Source organism: Molossus molossus, unplaced genomic scaffold, assembly GCF_014108415.1.
Source record: "Molossus molossus isolate mMolMol1 unplaced genomic scaffold, mMolMol1.p scaffold_m16_p_6, whole genome shotgun sequence".
NCBI classification, from domain to species: Eukaryota; Metazoa; Chordata; class Mammalia; order Chiroptera; family Molossidae; genus Molossus; species Molossus molossus.
Genome location: NW_023425399.1, coordinates 3,832,086 through 3,851,826, shown reverse-complemented (window position 1 = coordinate 3,851,826; position 19,741 = coordinate 3,832,086). Strand labels below are relative to the sequence as shown.

General features: G+C 50.8%; 1 protein-coding gene across 4 annotated transcripts in view; it reads left to right on the top strand.

Moving 5' to 3' along the window:
* The window catches only part of RBM38 (RNA binding motif protein 38), a 52,105-nt gene extending 41,167 nt beyond the window's left edge, over positions 1-10,938 (top strand). Inside the window, exons 4-5 of one of the 4 annotated variants that reach the window (XM_036244899.1) lie at positions 3,752-3,864; positions 10,851-10,938. In XM_036244899.1, the coding sequence (XP_036100792.1) occupies positions 3,752-3,864; positions 10,851-10,906 (169 nt within the window). In that variant the 3' untranslated portion in view covers positions 10,907-10,938. Of the gene's footprint in view, positions 1-3,751; positions 3,865-5,493; positions 5,985-10,850 lie in introns of those variants that run through there. The other 3 variants (XM_036244902.1, XM_036244900.1, XM_036244901.1) reach the window with 3 other exon arrangements.
* Positions 10,939-19,741: the final 8,803 nt, after the last annotated feature.

Here is a 19,741-nt window from a genome sequence, read left to right as displayed (position 1 = left end):
GGCTGAATGATGGAACCCCATTCACCGTCCACCTGAAGCTCTTAATTGGGAAAAGGGTCTTTGCAGACGTAATGAAGGGTCCCCAGTGAATCACCTGGGTTAGGGTGGGCCCCAAATCCAATGACCAGTGTCAGGCCAGAGGGGAAGGGGAGGGGACACACAGAAGAAGGTCATGTGAAGATCGAGGCAGAGACTGGGGAGCCTCAGCCACGCACTCAGGTGGCCCGGGGCCACCAGAAGCTGCAAGAGGCAGGAACTTGTGTCCCTAGCGCCTTTAGACAACTAGCTGAGCCCTGCGACAACTTGACTTGGGACTTCTGGCCTCCCAAACTGTGCGAGGTGAATTCCCGCTGTTTAAACCACCGAGTTCATGCTGTTTCGTTCCAGCAGACACGGGACGCTAAGACCATCGATGGCGATTATAATAAGTTCCACCTTGTGGTTCAGTAGGATCCGCATCCCATCTCCAAGCGAGGGCAGCACGTCCGGGTTGTGCGAACAGCCCCCAGCTGCGACGGAAGGCCAACACTTTATGGTCGTCCTCTCCCTGACTCCGGGGCCACTCCCTGGAGGGTGGCCCAGCCTCTCCCCCCTCCCTTGCTACATGGTTTTTGAGACACCTTCTCTGTCACCCTGCAATCTGACTTGGCCAATTTCCTTGCTGAAATCAGACCTCCTCATAACATCGAACCCCAGCAGCCTGACTTCCCGGAGGCTGCACCTCCCCCACAGGCTCTTTGGAAAGACAGCAGGTTCAGCGGATGGACAGCAGAAGGCTCAGATGTGTGGTCCTGGAGGAAGCTAATTTTTCCGATTGCAAGACACCCTCCATCCTGGGGACTTTGCTAAAGACAGCAGGAGACACCAGAGGGTGTAGGAGAATATTTAGCATCTTTTGAGGGGCATTTGGCTAAAAGTGAGTTCTCAGGGGACAGGCCAGTGGGGAAGAAGCCACTTACTCTTGAACAGGACAGAGTCCCCCTCCTCCACACACTAGCTGTTGACCAAGTTCGATGGCTGTCCCCAGCCTTTGCGCAAAACAGTAATAACAGTGTTGCCAGCGCCGGTCAAGGAGATAATGCTGACCTTGTACAACCTCGGCTCTGGACACAAGGGATGGCATCTAAGATCATCAACCCTGAATACTTGTTAAGTGGTAGGAGATGCTTCCTGGGAGCACCTTTGGGGAGGTATGGGGGTATCACCCAGACTTGGGGTGATACCTCCATCCCGCTGCCCACCAGCGGCCGCGTCCCTGTGGTTCTGGAAACTCAGCGCCTCAGAGGCTAAACTTTCTGAGGTTGGTCATCACTGGCTCCTTTCTCCAACACCCATTGCTCAATATTCTGCTTTATGTTTTCAACGTGGTTTCCTGTGTCCAGGTCACCCCAGTCGGGATTTCCTTCCCTTCTCGCTCCGGGTCTGGAGATTGCCGCTGTCCCTTGCTGTGCACATCAGGCTGGGGCTTCCCCTCCTGCCCGGACAGGCGAGAACGACCTCTGCTGCCCAGGTGCAGACACCGAGCTCTCCAGCTGGGCTGCTGCGCTCTCCGGTGGCCCCGCACGTGGCCGGGGGGTCCCGCCTGCCCGGAGAAGTCCTCCTCCAAGCCTTGTCCCCTGGGGGGTTCCTGCACCCACACGTCTTCCCAGATTCTCTCAGCCCCTCCTTATTCTTCTAGAGGCCACTAGACCATTTCGAGAGTCACCCGTGATGACCCAGCTCGGCCCCTTGCAGGTTTCCCTGGATCTTCTTTGCCATGAATTTGAACTTGGCTTTGCTGCCTAGTTGGCAATAACTAACATTTTCCAGCCCTCCCAAAGCTTCTGCGTATAATATGTTCCCTAATTCCCACACTGCCTGCCAGATGGTGGTGTGAGCATCCCTGGCTCCATTTCGCAGGGGGAAACTGAGGGCCCCACAGTCCTGGTGCCCACGAACGTGATTGACCCAAACAGGTGGCGGGCGGCCTGGCGGTTTGAGTTTACGGATCTGAATGTTCCCATCTGAAGGCTTCACGGGGGCGCTGCTTCCTGCCCCTGCACAATTTTATTATGTCGACTTTCCAGCACGCAGACGAGGGAAGGGAATGGAGCACAATAAAAGCCTGCCTGTCCCTTTCGTCTCTGCTTCGCACCATAAGCACCGCAAGGGCACAGGCGGGGCGGGTGGCCGCCAGGGGCAGGGCACACGCACTCTGAACAGCGGACCCACCGCAGACCTGCCGCAGCAGACTTCACCGAGACCCCCGGGCGACACGGGCACTAGCCGGCTTAGACGTGCTGGCTGACCCGGACTTCAGTTCACTCTGGGAACCCAGCCTGCACAGAGCAGGTGCTTAGTTCGCACTTGGGGCGTAAAAGGGCACCAGCTCCCTCCCTGCCCTGGGTCCAGGGCTCTCCTGGGACAAGGTCCATCAGGGACTGACTTGGGGGCACAGATCTGGGATTTGCGTGCGTTTTGAATGAGGACCCAGGCAGCTGCCAAGCAAATGACAGGGAAATGGGCCCAGGAGAGGCGGGACCTGCCTTCCTCCTGGCTCCCACCTGCCCCTTGTCCTATTACTACTGGCCCCAGGGCTGTCCCGACTCTCCCAGACAGTCCCCACCAGGAACATTCCTGGGCTTCTTGAATGTCTTCCCCGCCCGTCCCACAGCTCGGGGCTGGATGATAAGGGCGCCGACCCAGCGCTGACCTGGCCGGGCTCCTGCGGCCTTTGCTATCAGTCCTGCAAAAATAGCCTCTTCTAGCTATTCCGGGCCATGGAAACCCTCAGGGAGACACTCCGTTCCGAGGGGGACCGAGAGGAAACCCAGGGCGGCACCCGGAGGGGGCGGAGGCCCGCAGCCAATCCCGCTGCAGGACTGGCATTGCCAGCAAATGGGACTATTCCTACAAATCAGAAATGAGCGGCCAACGTGTAAGAACAACGCGGAATGTTCTCAGGAAAACGCAGTCCCTGCCTTTCTCGACTCGCCCGTTTGGTTGCCTGCCAGGCCCCCAAGGCCTCTGAGCTTTGGCCCTGGGATGACGCGATTCCCTCAAGGCAGAGTCTGTGACGGGGAAGGGTCTCAGCAGAAATCTGTCGCGTGTGAAATGAGTTTACAGCTGAGGTCCCTTTAAAAATCCTGCCCATCCCAGCTGAAAAGTTCTCTTGTGTTTCGATCCCCCTTCCAATGAACTGAGTCTCTCTGTTAACAAAATGTTCGCAGCAGATTTATGGACATTCTTACAAAGGTGAGGCGGCCTGTGACCCCACCACAGGGGCCCAGCTGTGTTTCATTGTGCACATCCCCTTCCTGCTCCCCGAAGTCCAACAGCAGCCGCCGAGTGGCCTGGGAGGACCCGGAGGAACTCGGTCTTGTCGACGCAGATGCCGGCGGGCGGCTGTCACTGTCCCGAGATGGCCACCGTGGCGGCAGCAGTTCCCCAGGGTCCTCAGCTCAGGAGACCAGGCGTGTGGGGGGACTGATACACACATCCTGCTAATGCGCCTCAGAGTTCCCGCGGTAAAGTGGGGGTGGTGCCCTCGCTCACAGGTCGTTACCTAGATGGCAGAAGATGCCCATGGAGGGTTCAGTGCACAGCTGGGTTAAATGAGCCCGCCCTCCAGGTCCCCCCGTAGCTGGGCACCCCGGCTGCTCACTGTTTAGGTTGTTGAATATTCTTTTGCACCCAAAGAGCAGTGCAGACCTGTACTCACAGCCTTCCTCTCGTTTCTCTCCTCCCTTCCCTTCTCCCCTTGTCTCCTTAGGTTCGCTTCTTGGAAACAACGTTGCATGGCTGTTTTTGGCAGGTCTGGCTTCAAGGTCAAGCAGCTTGTTCAGGGCCAGGCTGAGTGTGAGGACAAACAGCTCAGTGGGGGAGGTAATCTCTGGGTGAGAGGTGGGGACTGATGATCCTGAACCCCACCCCCACCCCAGACCCTAGCCTGGCCTCCCTTCTGGGCCAGGAGCTTCTTTGCATATGCAAAGGAGCAGCTCAGCCTCCCCGGGCCACATGGGGCCCCCCCCCCCCCCCACCGCTGCTGCCACCTGCTCTGGAAGGGGCAGCTGCAGCCACTGGGGCCCTGGAGGGGCTGCAGTAGGGACCCCCCATCAAGGGCAGCGGGAGGAGCTTGCATCCCCTAGGGTGGTGGAGAGACTCTGCTGACTTTCCCTCCCTCCTTCCTTTCTCCCCATCTTTCTCATTTCTCTCCATTTCCCTCAATCCTCCCCTCCCTGCCTCTCCCCTCTGGTCTCACCCATCCCCCTCCTCTCCAGGGCACTCACAGTTGGCCAGGTGCCCAGTAGGGGTTTGGAGTGGGTGCCACTTAGCTCTTCTGACCCTGGAGCCTTTGCAGGTGTTGCAGAGCCCGTGACAGGGACTCCCATTTGTGGGCTGACCTCACTCTCTATTTTCCTTAACAAATGAGTCGGGGCAACAGGGCCTGCCGGTGCAGATGGGGCCAGGGAAGTCTTTCCTCCACCCTCAGAGTGATGCTTCAGTAAAGAGTGCAACCCTGAGCCATCCCCACCCCAGAGGTCCTGCCGCAGTGGTCTAGGGGCAGCATGGACCCTCGGAATGTTTCCAGTTCCCCACGGAATTCTAATGCAAACTTGAGTATCCCTGCGCTCATGAATCTTTGTGAATCGGAATATTAACTATTCTTTATTAAGTATCTTCTGCATCCTGGATGTTTTTTAGCAACTGTCACAGGCTGAGCTCCCTCCAGGGCCAGGCAGGCCGTGTGACTAAAAGAAGCAGACAGAGTGAGAGGCAATAGGGAGTGGTGAGGACTGTGGCGAACAGCTCAGGGCATTGATCAACACCATCCTAGGAAGCTGTGCACAAGGTCATCTGTAAATCCAGAGAAACAGGAACTCCGAATTTTAATATGAAATTATCTGGTTTAAAAACATCAGCCACTAATGCCGATTAAAGAAGGTGGGGGTGGGGAGAACCAACTGTGCCCATTGGTTAGATGTGGCTTGCAGGTGGCCAGTTTGAGGTCCTGGCTTCATGTCCATTATCTTTTTTCCTCACTGCAGTATTCGTGGAAGTTAGACATTCTCACTCTATTTAGAGATGAAGACACAGACTCAGAGAAGTGAGGTGGTTTACTCCAGTTTGCTGTGCTAGGCAGAATAATGGCCCCCCAAAGGTGTTTCTATCCTAATCCCTGTAACCTGGGTGTTGTCACATGGCAAGGGAAATTAAGGTGGCAGATGTGATTAAGGTTGCTGATCAGCTGATTTTCATGTAGGGAGAGCACCCTCTGTCATCCAGGTGAGCCCAATGTCATCATAAGGCCCCGCCCCTGTTTTTGTTAAAGAAATGCTCCTTTTATTTTTTCTTTATTGATTTTAGAGAGAGGAAGGGAGAGGGAGAAAGAGATGGAAACACTGATGAGAGAACATCGATTGGCCGCCTCCTGCACGCCCCCCACTGGGGATCAAGCCCACAACCTGGGCCTGTGCCCTGACCAGGAATTGAACCAGCGACCTCTCGGTGCAGGGTTGATGCTCAACCACTGAGCCACACTGGCCTGGCCATAGGGGCCCTTTACATGTGGAAGAGGGAAGCCCAGAGGCCATGTCAGAGCAGGAAGATGAAACCGGCTTTTCTTGACTTTGAGGATTGGAGAGGAGGCCACCATCCAAAGAATGCAGGTGCCTCTAGACTCCAGAAAAGGCAAGAAAGTGGATTTCCCCCGAGGGCGCCCGAAGGACCACAGCTCGGCTGACACCTTGCGCTTAGGTCACTGGGACCCACTTTAGCCGTCTGACCGCCAGAACCGGAAGAAGACAGATGTGTGTTGGTTTAAGTCATTAACGTGGCTGCAGCTGTGGGCTCAGTGGTGTTCTGCATACACGGTGGGCTCCACTTGGGCTGTGTGTGTGTGTGTGAGACCAGTTGTGGGGATGGGGAAGGGATCACTGGTTTCTCCCAGGTTGCACTTCCTGTGGACAAAAGTTCTAAAAAGCAGCAACATTGACCCTTTTACAGTGCACCTGACATGGCTTTGCCTCGGATTCCTCACCCCCTCGGCACCCAGGACGCTGTGCACAGCTCTGTCCCGCGTTATCCTGCGTCACCTAAACCACCTGCAGCCGTGGCCGGATTATCCCGTCTGTAGACAGCACTAACGATAATAATAGAAGCAATCTGCTTAGCCCTTCCTAAGTCCCGGGGTCCGTGCCAAACGGTCTCCCTGCATTATCTCATTTCACGATCTCAACAGTCCAAGAGGTGGCCTGTGTTGTAGACAGGGAAACTGAGGCACTCGGAGGTTCAGGAACCCATCTCTTGTATGAAAAAGTGAAACTCAGAGGCAGTAACTAGTTTAACATCCCTGACGACGAGGAGGCGGTAGGTGCAATCCGAGGCCAGGCTGGTCATCCTCAGAGTCTATGTTGTTTCTGCTGTCATTGGATTAAACAATAGTTTCCAGATTTTAACACCCCCCCCCAATACCACCTTCCTCATTGCCACTGTGCTGAGCACATTTGGAGGGGGAGAGGCGAGGAAAAACAAAACTCCTCCCAGTAGGGGCTGGTTACAGAGAGGTGTCCCTGCACAGCCGCGCTGTTTAGCAGAGAGGAATTTCAGCCACGAAGGATGGATGTTTTGCGTCTAAATCAGATTTAGAAAGCCCCAGGCTGTGAGTTGTGCTACTTAGAAATATTGCCCCTTATTAGGTTGCTTGTGCCATTTGGTAAGGAATTTAAATCCCTCATCAAGTCAATGAATTGCTATTAGTTGGAAAGAAGGGTCTTGGATTTCTGGCTTCTTTTTAAGGAAGGGCCTCAGGAGGCCCAAAGGGACATGTGGAAGTTACAGGTTAATTTCTTTGTGCTTGTGACATTCCAGGACAGAAGCAAATGAGGACAAACATGATAATACATGTTGAAGTTAAACTTGCCGGGCATGCCACTTTTAAACTCGCTTTAAAAAACAAACCCCCGCTATGGCAGGAAAACACTGTCACTTGCCCCAAACAGTAGTAATTATCACCGTTGTCGTTAGTGACGGTTTGAGCATTTACTCCGTGGCGGGCACTGTTGGGAGGCTTGACAGACTGCGATACACTCATCTTCAGGGATGTTTCTCTGTGAAGCTGGTACCATGATTCCCATCTTGCAGACTGAGGACACCGAGATTAAATCCTCCTTTTAGCGTGTTAACAATAGGGGTGTCCAATGAAGACATGAAACTTAACTTTATTTATTTAAAAAATTTTTTCCTTTATTGTTTTTTAGAGAGAGAGGAAGAGAGGGGGAGAGAGAGAGAAACATCGATGAGAGCGAACTTGGATTGGTTGCCTCCTGAATGCCCCCCACTGGGGATCGGGTCCACAACCTGGGCATATGCCCTGACTGGGAACTGAACCGGCGACCTCTTGGTGCGTGGGTGGACGGTCAACCACTGAGCCACACTGGCTGGGCCTTGAAACTTACTTTAATCCACCTTTTCAATGTGTCTGCATTGCCCTCCCCTCCCCTCTTCCCTTATGTCACCTAGTTCCTATCTATCCTTCAAAGTTTAAAACTTGGTCCGGCATCATCCCCACCCTGCCACCCACCTCTCAGGCTGGTGAATGCCCTCCCCTGTCCTCACCATCATAGCTCTGGAACACCTCCCACATGCCTGTCCTCAGTGCACCCTCCCCCACTGCCAGGCTTTTCCAAGGAGGGCAGAATCCCCCTCGGCCCCCTCCCCAGCGCCAGGCACACCGTGATGCTAAGCGAAGACTTCTTGAATAAATGAATGAGTGAATGAATGAAGCAAATGCAGAAAGCAAGCTCAGATTCCAAGTCTAGCAGAGCTGAGCCCTCCCTCCCCCTCCACGGGCACCAGGACAATTGAGTTGGTCCCTGTCTTTGGTTTTAGTGTGTCTGTCTATTTTCAGGTGCTTGGAGCCTCTTCCCTCGTCCGCAGAATGGAGACACCCGTAGGAAGGGGCAAGGCTGCACCTCCCTTTGGGGCTGTGGCAAGGATGTCGCAGGGTGTTAGGTCTGTGCCTGGCACAGGGGGCATGCTCGAAAATGTTGACAACAACAATATTTTTTTTTTTTTTTTTTTTTTTTTTATCCTCACCTGAGGACATTTTTCCATTTTTTGTTCAGATAGAGTGGGAGGGAGGGAGGGAGGGAGAGAGAGAGAGAGAGAGAGAGAGAGAGAGAGAGAGAGACATCAACGTGAAAGGGACACATCGAGTGGCTGCCACCCACACAACCCAACCAGGGCCGGGGACAAACTGCAACCGAGGTACATGCCCTTAGCGGGAACCGAACCCGGGTCTCTCTGGACCACAGGCCAACGCCTAACCGCTGAGCCAAACCGGCCAGGGCGATAACAACAATATTATGTGTTACGATATATACTATCTACTTACCGAGATCATTGCTATTTATGATGCGACATTGGTTTTCCACTTAATAATATTGAGAAGTTTTCTTTAAAAAGAAACATATCTGACTTTTTAAAGTGAGTTGACAGTAAGCCAGTATCTGTGCGGTTGTTCTCAGATGTGGTCCAAATGTGGTACTGAGTGGGAAGGTAACTCCGTTTGGGACAGCTTCTATCATCATACCCTGGTCACCTGGGGACAGGCACCGCAGCCACCAGTGTGGCTTGGGCATGGGCGTTAGTGCTGAGGGTCAGAGGTCAGCTGTCCCAGGCTTTGTGAAGGGCCCGGATGTGCTGCTACGGGCTTGCCCACCTTGCCTGCTCTGGGGGTGCAGCTTCCACCACAGACCTGGGCAGGTATTTTTACCACGCACTCTGCACCGCCTCCTACACTCTGACCACGTTTAGAAACCTCAGGAGTCTCTGTACTTCAGGCCCCCAGTAGGAGCAAAGAATGAGCAATCCTGTCCAGCCAGAGCCAACCCTAATGTTTGCAGGGCTCTGCCTACTGACCGGTAGGGAAGCCCAAGATGTGTCGCACAGCAAGAATCACGTGTGTGGTCTGGGGCTACTTCTGCGAAAGCACCCCCTCCACGTGCAGCAGGACCCCGTCGCCAGGAGAGCGGCGTGGGAGGGGCCTCACGGGCTGCCAACAACGGGAATGCGGGAACAGGGCCGGTCCCGGGCTGGGGCTGGAGGCCGGGGAGATGAGGAACTCTGCCTTTCTGCAAAGCTTTATATTCACTGTTTAAAACAAGTGCGCATGACTTCTTAAATTTGAAAACTTTGAACATCAAAAAGGTTATATCCCGAGACTGAAAAGCCTCAAACCACATGCACCGAGGGGATTCCGCAGGTCACCGGTTTCTGAGGCTGTGTGCTGGCCTCTCACTGTTTCTGACACTCAGACACCTGCCATTTCTTTCTTCCCTAAAGCAACTCAGAGCTCCGAGGACGCTGTGGCTCCCCACTCTGCTCCATCGGTCCTGGCTCCACCCCAGATCCAGGGAGGGGCACAGCCAGGGCCAATCAGAACACTGCCACTACTTCCTGCTCTGTCCACAGGTTGCTGGTCCCACCCCCAGCTCCAGGGAGGGGCACAGCCAGGGCCAATCAGAACACTGCCACTACTTCCTGCTCTGTCCACAGGTTGCTGGTCCCACCCCCAGCTCCAGGGAGGGGCACAGCCAGGGCCAATCAGAACACTGCCACTACTTCCTGCTCTGTCCACAGGTTGCAGTCCCACCCCCAGCTCCAGGGAGGGGCACAGCCAGGGCTGGCCAATCAGAACACTGCCACTGCTTTCTGCTTTGGCCAACAGGGCCGACTCCACCCCCAGCTCCAGGGAGGGGCGTGGCTAGGGGTGCCCAATCAGAACACTGCAGCCCATTCTTCAGGGCCGGGCCTGGCCAGCGGCAGGGAGATGAACTGCAGACATTGTTGGAACTGGAGAGCCCGTGACCCTCTGCTGGAGAGCCACTGTGAAACCTTTCACACCAACCAGTTCATTCCCTGTTGGCCCAGTGCCTCTGAGGCTTGTCTGAGTGAGATTAGGTCCTTGCAGACAAAGGGGGCAGCACACAAGCCGATGGCTGAATTATCAGGAATTTTGCATATAGGTTGTTAAGCATAGCCAATATTAAAATTAAACTAGAAACTTACAATTAAATGAATGATGTTGAAAATAAAAGTAATAGCACGGCCGGTGTGGCTCAGTGGATTGAGCGCCATCCCAGGGACTGAGAAGTCCTGGTTCGATTCCCAGTCAGGGCACATGCCTAGGTTGGGGGCTCGATCCCCAGTGGAGGGCATGCAGGAGGCAGTCAAAGGATGTTTCTCTCACACATGGATGTTTCTATCTCTCTTTCCCTTCCTCTCTCTCTAAAAAAAAAAGAAAGAAAAAAGAAAAATCAATAAAAGCATACTTTAAAAAAAGAAAGAAAATAAAATGCTCGGAACTTATCACTCCCTAGTTCTTTTACTACACTCTACTATTATCCATGCCCTTGGGGTTATTTACCTATATTGTCTCTGTACAGTGGAAATCTCCACACAGTGAATCACAGTGGTAGCTTGAAACTGCCATGGTGCGAGTATTTACAACAGGGGGATTGGCAACTACTACAGTTAGGGACCCCCGCCCAAAAGCTGTAATTCATCATATCAACAGATAGAGAAAAAGCACATAATCATCTTAAGCATTTGACAAAATTTAACATTCATTTATGATAATGTCCTCAATCTGGTAAATGGTATGTACAAAAAAACCTACAGCTAAAATCATACTTCATGGCAAAAATGTTAATACTCTTCCCCTAAATTGGGAACAAGGCAAAGGATGTCTATTCTTACCACTCTTATTCAACATCATACTGGAGGTCGTAGCTAGTGCCATATGGCAAGAAAATAAAAACACAGACAGATTGCAAAGGGAAAAATAAAAATGTTGTCTCTATTTGCAGATGTCATGATTGTCTCTACAGAAAACACCAAGGAGTCTACAAACTACCAGAACTGATAAGAGAGGTTAGCGAAGTCACAGGACACAGGGTCATCATACAAAACTCAACTGTCTTACTCTATACACTCAATGAACAATAGGAAATAAAAAATTTAAAGAGTAACATTAACAATAGTAACCCCCCCAAAAAAACATGAAAAACATCCATATAAATCCAACATCTATGCAAGACCTGAATGCTAAAAACTATAAAGCAAAGAAGTAAGGACGAAAGATGTCAAGGAAGACCTAAATAAATGGAGAGATATACTGTATTCACAGATTGGAAGAGGTAATATCATCAAAATGTTAAATTTCCTCAAACTGATCTATACATTCATCTCCCCTGCCAACTACCAGCAACATTTTCTTGTACAAGTCAACAAGTGTATTTGAAAGTTTACATAGGAAGGCAAAAACAAAATCTAGAATAACCAAAACAATATTGGAGACTCATATTTTCTGATGTTGATGCCGACTATGGAGCTACAGTAATCAAGACAGTGTGGTACTGATGAGGGGCTGGATCAGTGCAACAGAAAGGAGCCCAGAAATAGATCCCCGCATGTGGGGCCAATTTACGTCCACAGCTGCAGAGTGAGTTTGATGGACAAAGGAGTTTCTTCAATCAATGGCACTGGAACAGTTGGTCACCCACATGTGAAAAAGATGAACCTCGATCCACACCTTGCATCACAAACAAAATTGGATTCAAAATGGATCACAGACTTAAACATAAAACATACAATTATAAAACTTCTAATAGTAAATGTAGGGGGAAAAAAAATCTTGGTGACCTTGAGTGATGCAAAGATTTCTTAAATATGACACTAAAAAATGATTCATCAAAGGAGAAAGGATACATTAGAGTCCACTAAAATTGTTTTAAAAATCCATTCTTTGGAAAACACTGTTAAAAGAATGAAAAGAGTAGACACGAACTGGGAGAAAAATATTTGCAAAACATATGTCTCCTAAAGAACTTGTGTCCAGAATCTATAAATAACTTGCAAGCAACCCCGTTTTTTAAACTGTGAAAAGATTTGAGCAGACATTTCACCAAAGAAGACATGCAGGTGGCAGATAAGCCCATGGAAAGGTTTTCAGTTACTTGTTATTAGTAACATGGAAATTAAACGGCAATGAGTTATCATTACAAACCCAATACGATGGCTAAAAACAAAACAAAACAAGCCCTGGCAATGCCAAGTGGTACGTGGGTATGTGGGGCAGCTGGAACTTAGATCGGGCTGGCGGGAACACAGAAGGGTACATGCAGTTTGGAAACAGTTCTGACAGTATTTTATAAAGTTAAACATACCTCCCCCTTGTGACCCAGAAATCTCATGTCAAGAGGAGTGAAAATATATGTCTGCACAAAACCTGCACACACGTGTTCATGACGGCTTTATTCAGCTCCCCAAGCGGGAACCGCTGAAATGCCCTTGAGCAGTGCACTGATGAACAAGCTGTAGACTGTCCGTGCAGAGGAATATTACTCTGCCGTCACCGGAACGAGGGGTCCGCGAAACAGCAGGACTGAATCTCACACTCACGCTGTGGAACGATTCCACCGAGATGATGCTCTGGAAATGACAACCAAGGGGTGGAAAGATGCTGGTGGTTGTTAGGGGCTGGGAGGAGGGCTGGGGTTGTGGGTACATGACCGTTTGTCAGGAATCAGAGAATTACACGTTTGAAAGTGGGGATTTTACTGTAGGTAAGTTGCACCTCAAAAAATTAAGAAATGTTTAAGAAAGAGAAGAGGCAATGCTGGAAAAAGCACTAAGAAGAATTGAATCTAGCCATTCCATTTAGATGAAAAAGTTGTGACTAGTAAACTAATTTCCAACCTTTGCCCAACATTTGAAGGCCTCACCTTCCCATGACTAATTTCTGGTTCTTCATGGAATTTTTGAAAAACAAAATTTAAAAAGTATGAGCAAGCATCTACCTATATTCATCCATCCATCACCCATCCATCCATCCATCCATCCATCATCCATCCATCCATCCATCATCCATCCATCATCCATCCATCCATCCATCCATCCATCATCCATCCATCCATCCATCCATCCATCATCCATCCATCCATCCATCATCCATCCATCATCCATCCATCCATCCATCCATCCATCATCCATCCATCCATCCATCCATCCATCCATCCATCAATCCATCCATCCATCATCCATCCATCCATCCATCCATCATCCATCCATCCATCCATCATCCATCCATCATCCATCCATCATCCATCCATCCATCCATCCATCCATCCATCCATCATCCATCCATCCATCCATCATCCATCCATCCATCCATCCATCCATCATCCATCCATCCATCCATCCATCCATCCATCCATCCATCCATCCATCCATCCATCCATCTCTGCTGAGATTATCTGAACTGTCACAATAAATGGTAAGAATCATTTCCAAGAAGGACCAGCTGTTCTGTGCTGAAGTGGGTCTGTCATACCCAGAGTGGAGTGTTACCCTGAACAGGTCAGGTTTGCCTAGTCAACAGGCCTTTTGGAACGGTTGTTGCTCTCTGTGACCTGTCTGCCCTCAGCCTGGAACAGCACCTCCTCACAGTCAGCGGATCCTGAACCTTCTCGCTGTCCCCTCCGTGTCACGGGCTATGCTCTGACACGAAAACAGCTGTCGCACTTGCTCCCGTTCCCTGAATGTGCCCTCTCGGTGCCAAGCCTGGAGGAGGCCTGGCACATTCCACAGTGCGGGTCACGTGTCGCTTCCGGAGGCTCTGCCTTCTTTCATTCCTGCTGGCGCGACGACCAGTGGACAGGCACCGGAGAGGGGCTGAGCCAGTGTTCTGGGGAGAAGCCCCGGAAGGAGATGCTCAGGGCTGGCTGCTGACCGCATCTCCCCGTTTTTCGGGGTTGGGGGTGAAAGCAGGGAAGAGGTGTGGCCTGGAGAGCAGGTGGCCCCCGAGGTGGCTTTGCTACGAAACTGGAAAATGCCCATTCTCTGGTGCCACCTCCAAGATTTTAATTCCACAGCCCTGGGGACCTGGGGGGGGGGCGGTCCATGAGGCTGTTTTTCACAAGCTCCTGAGGTTGTCCCGACACCCTGAGAGAATTCTGAACCCTGGGGAGGAGGGCCTGATGGGGCCGAGATGGCCCCCAAGGTGACGGATCAGACAGGGCCCAGCGTGTTCAGTGGTGGGAGGTATACAGAGCCCCGCTTCAGGGGAGGAACCCGCTGGCCCGGCTGGAGTGGCCAGCGCAGGGACAAGTGCACACCAAGTGACAGGTGATGCTGCTGTCACCCCAGAGGATTGGTGTCCCCTGTAGACAGCAGGACCGATGGTGACTGATGGAAAGTGAAGGGACTCATTGTCAGGCATGCTGTTCTCTGTCACCGCTACCCCAATTCTGAGGGTTTGGACCTTGGACTGTGATTACATGATAATCAGGCTGAGTCTTATCTGCGACCTGTGGCTTGATACGCACACTATCATGCTCCACGAGCAGGAACCGACAGCAGCCCGCCGTTCGGCTCATTCGGTTGCTCCTCAGAGAAACCTGTCACCCTGAGCTCCGCACGCGTCCCCTGAGGCCGGCTTCCAGCCCTCGGGGCTCAGCGAGGTCTCCGTGCTGCCCTGTGCCTGCGTGGCCCGAGAGCGGCCCGTACCGTGTGCTACCAGCAGCGGAGAAGACACAAGCCCCTGTGTCTTCCGAGATCCTCACGTGTGCACACTGTGAAGGCCACGAGGCCACAGCCCGCCACGGTCTGGAGAGGTGGCAGGACAGACGCGGCTGCCGCGGAGACGGGTTTGTCGGAGGCACTCTGACTGCGATGGCAGGACTGGGAACGTGCAGGTGCAGTGCACTGGTGAAGACAAATGTCCTGGGGCTTCCACTGAGCGTGTCTAAGGATGAAGGACGTGCCCGCCAGCGTCCATCCGTCAGCCTAGGACACCCCATTCACGCGGGAAACGGCACCTGGAAACTCCTGCCGTGGCGGCCGGAGGCTGTCGGACTTGGCCGCGCCCACGGCCTCCGTGCAGGTCGGCGGGACTGACCCTCTGCTGGTAGCTGCCCAGCCAGTGGCCGACCAACCGCGCAGGCTGCAGCCAGGTCTCCGCTTTGTTTAAAGAGCTTCCTTGACATAGTAAAACTGTTGTCAAACAATGTTGTAATTTAAACACCCTGCCCCCGAAACAGAGCCGTTAAATTGTGCAAGAGGGAGGTGGCATTCCAGAACGGTTTCCTGCTGGGTCTCCAAACTATTTTAAGCTTAAGCCTCCAGAAGGTAGCTCACTCCCCAAGCATCTCAAACTCCCAGCCACGAAACGGCCCTCGCCTCCAGGTTTGGTGAAGGCCCCCGTCTTTACATAGCAACGCCAGGTGCAACAAATCCTCCTGTTACTATTAACGACGAACCGCTTTTTATTCATCCTTCGGCGTGGTACGCTCAAACCAGCGGCCAAGAGTTTGTTAGAGCTTGGCACTCTTATCGCAGCCTCCAATAGCTGGAGGTTTGTCTCCACGGCTGGGGAAGGGGGGGGGAACAACTGCCCTCTTGTGGGGACTGCTGTCATTGCTTAGGTCACAGACATGGAAGGCACTTGAGGGGCAAATGAGGTTCTCTTTCTGGGCAGGTGTTTGGTGGGAGTCTGGACACATAACTGAATCACAGCTGATCATCTGAATTTCATTCTACATCATATCTCACCCAGGTGTTATACATGAAAAACTCTGCAATTATTATTATTATTATTTTGTTAATCCTCACCAGATATTTTGCCATTGATTTTCAGATAGATTGAAAGGGAGGGAGGAAGACAGAAACATCGATGTGAGAGAGACACACTGATTGGTTGCCTCCCTCACGACTCTGACCAGGGCCGGGGATCGAACCTGCAACCCAGGTACGTGCCCTTGACTGGGAATCAAACCTGAGACGCTTTGGGCTGACACTCTAACCTCTGAACCACACTGGCAAGGGCGAACACTGCAAATTATTTATAAAATGCTGTTTATGAGGAGGTATTGATGGTGTTTAGATATCAGTGGGGCTTGTCGGTTTATTTATTTATTTATTTATTTATTTATTTATTTTTCTTTTTCCACATCTTTATTGTTGGATGTAAAATGTATTACAGATGTTCCACATTTTTCCCCCATTGACCCCCTCCTCCCCACTCCCGCCCCCCTCCCACCTTTTCCCAAACTATTGTCCGTGTCCATTGGTTATGCATATAAGTTCTTTGGTTTATTTCTTCCCACCCCCCCAACCCCTTTCCCTTTGAGGTTTGTCAGTCTAGCAATGAATTTGTGCTTCTTAATCCCTTCACCTTTTTCATCCATTCCCCCAACCCCTTTCCCAACTGGCAACCAACCAAATGTTCTCTGTATCTATGAGAATGTTCCTGTTCTTCCTGTTCATTTTGTTTGTAGATTCCATTGTTGATAGATATGTATTCATTGCCATTTTGTTTGTTCATATATTTTATCTTTTTCTTTAAAAAGACCCTTCATCATTTCATATAATAACGGTTTGGTAGTGATGAACTCCTTTAACTTTTTCTTGTCTGGGAAAGTTTTTATATGTCCATCGATTCTAAATGACAGCTTTGCAGGATAGAGTAATTTTGGTTGTAGGTTCTTGGTTTTCATCACTCTGAATATTTCTTGCCATTCCCTTCTGGCCTGCAAAGTTTCTTTTGAGAAATCAGCTGACAGCCTAATGGGAACTCCCTTGTAGGTAACTAGCTGCCTTTCTCTTGCTGCTTTTAGGATTCTCTCTTTGTCTTGAACCTTTTGCATTTTGATGATGATGTGTCTTGGTGTGGGCCTCTTGGGGTTCATCTTGTTTGGGACTCTCTGTGCTTCCTGGACTTGTATGTCTGTTTCCTTCACCAAGTTAGGAAAGTTTTCTGCCATTATTGTTTCAAACAGGTTTTCGATTTCTTGTTCTCTCTCTTCTCCTTCCGGCACCCCCAAGATGCGAATGTTGGCGCGCTTGAAGTTGTCCCAGAGGCTCCTTACACTATCCTCATTTTTTTAGATTCTTTTTTCTTTTTGCTGTTCTGGTTGGGCGTTTTTTGCTTCCTTATATTCCAAATCGATGGTTTGCTCCTTGGATTTACGTACTCTATTATTGAAGCTATGTAAATTATTCTTTATTTCAGTTAAAGCCTCCTTCGTTTCTAACTGTGCAGCGATCATTTCTGACTGGTACTTTTTTATGCTCTTGAGGCCTCACTGAGTTCATTGAGCATCCTTATAAGCAGTATTTTGAACTCAGCATCTGTTAGGTTGCTTATCTCCATTTCGCTTAGTTCTTTTCTTGGGGTTTTGTTCTGTTCTTTCATTTGGGACCTGTTTCTTTGTATCCTCATTTTGGCTGCCTCCCTGTGTTTGTTTCTGTGTATTACTTAATGAGAGGTATGGGGCTCGCTGAGACCCGATGCTGCTCGTTTGAAAGAATTTAGGAAAAACCTGAAGCAGGATCCAAGACAGGCCAATCCTATGGTTAAGTAAGTAGCAACAGCTTGGGTGGGCTTGAAAGCTGTGTGGGGCGGGGCGGGGCGGGGCCTCAGGGAGTCAGCAGGGCGGGGCTACCAGTGTGAGCCAGGTTGCTGGAGTCCCAGATATGGCGGCTGTCTGCCACCCCAGGGAAGGGCTCACCAAAGGAACAAAGGCCTCTTACAGCACGTTTGTCCCCGAGAAAGCCCCCTCTCCAGCCCTCGCTCCAGTGCCAAACAGCTCAGTTCTTCCCTGTATTTCTCTGGTGCCCCTCGAGCTGCCTCCCCTCCGAGCTTAGAGGGAGAGAGTCCGACCAGTCCGTGCGCGGGCCCTTTAAGGAGCTGCCTGGGGCTCCAGCCAGGTCAGCTTCCCTGAGCCTCAGTTTCCGCTGGTTTTTCCAGCCAGAAGTTATGGGGACTTCTCTTCCTGGCACTGGGACCCTGAGCGGGGCACCTGGTGTGGGACGGGGACCCCTCAGTCCTCAGGAAGGACCTTCCCAGCCGCGGGAGCCTCCTGATTTTTATCCGCCACACTTGGGTGTGGGACCAGCCCGTCGCGCCGCGCCGCTGCGCCGCTGCCGCTCCGCCCCTCCGCCCCTCCGCCCCTCCTACCGGTCTGGATGTAGCTGCTTTTTTTTTTTAATTCCGTAGTTGTAGGACTTCCATTCAGCTTGATTTCAGGCGGTTTTGGATGATGGTTGTTCTGTAGTTTTGTTGTAACTTGGATGTGGTTGTGGGAGGACGCGATACTGCGTTTCCCTACGCCGCCATCTTGACCGGAAGTCGGGCTTGTCGGTTTAAACCGGGTTATCTGTTCTCCTTAAATCTGAAAACGTCTGATTGTAGTAGAATACATGCTATGACCTTTGCCACCTGACAGTTTTCAGCGCAGTTTGGCAGCGTCACGCATATTCACGCTGCTCTGGAACCATCCCTGCCGCCCACCTCCACAGCGCTCATTTTCCAAGCGGAAACGCCGCACCCATTAAACACGAACTCCCATCCCATCCCTCGAACCCTGGCCCGCGCCATGTACTTTCTGTCTCTATGAATTTGACTACTCTCGGTCCCTCATGTGAGTGGAATCGTACAGTATTTGTCTTTTGGTGTCTGGCTTATTTCACTTAACATGATGTCCTCAAGGTTCATCCGTGTGGTAGCAGATGTCAGAATGTCCTTCCTTTTTAAGGCAGAATAATGTATTCCATTGTGCAGACAGACTACCTGTATTTATCCACCACTCATCCGTGCACACTTGGGTTGTTTTCACCTCTTGGCTGCTGTGAACAGTACTGCTGTGAACACGGGCGTGCAAATCTCTCTTCAAGACCCTGGGTCACAGGGTGGCTCTATTTTCCATTTCTTGAAGAACTGCCCTAGCGTTTCCCACAGTGGCTGCACCCTTTACATTCCCACCAACAGTGCTCAAGGGTTCCAATTTCTCCACACCCTCACCAGGAAAAAAAGAGGTATTTTTAAGAACCACCATTCCCATATAACAAAGGTAACTTTAAGTCACTTTATTGAGTTATAAAGAACGTCTTTAAACCACAGTCAGAGAATAAGAAACTATTACAACAGTCCAAATGGTCACAATGACAGTACAGAACAGACTATAGAATTAAGTCGCACTCTGTGAATGCAAGTATTGGCTGTTATGAAAAGAGTAAGATGCCCTTCCTGCCGGGACATCGATTCGGCACGCTCACCTCACCCAGGGCTGCCGGAGTTGGACATTTCTAACAGCAGGTCAGCATTTTAGGGATTTGAATTGAGTTAACTAGGTGGGAGAAACTCTTTCATAATGTGTGATGATGTACCTCACACGGGCACGATGTACACGTTAATAGCTTACGAGTTTGTCACTTACGCCTCAATTAAGCTGGAAAAAAAAGAATTTGAATGTAGGACCTATCATTGATTTTAACATAAGGGGAGAAAAATTCACAGGAAGAGCAAGTACTGAGCTAAGAAGAAAACTATGACTCGTTAGAAAGAGCAGTGCCGGTTAATTTCAAGTACTGGAGACAGTTCATACGTGCGACTCGGAGGTGGGAAATCTCTTCAGCCGGTAAGAGAGGACGTTAGAAAAAAGCACACATTCTTTTCAAGCACACGTTTTCCGTTAGCGCATTCTTGTTTTTTCTCGGCCAATTATTTTGAAAACATACAGTAGTTGGAGCAAAACAAGAGGACCTTGAACATATACTGATAAGCAACGACGGGGTGTAACCAGGGGGGATTTTCTAGCTGCTCTAGGATATACTTTCGGAAGAATACAAACATCTAATTGTAGACTCCGCTCATATACCAACGTGAACCAGGTTAAGCGACGTTTTCTAGTTCAATTTA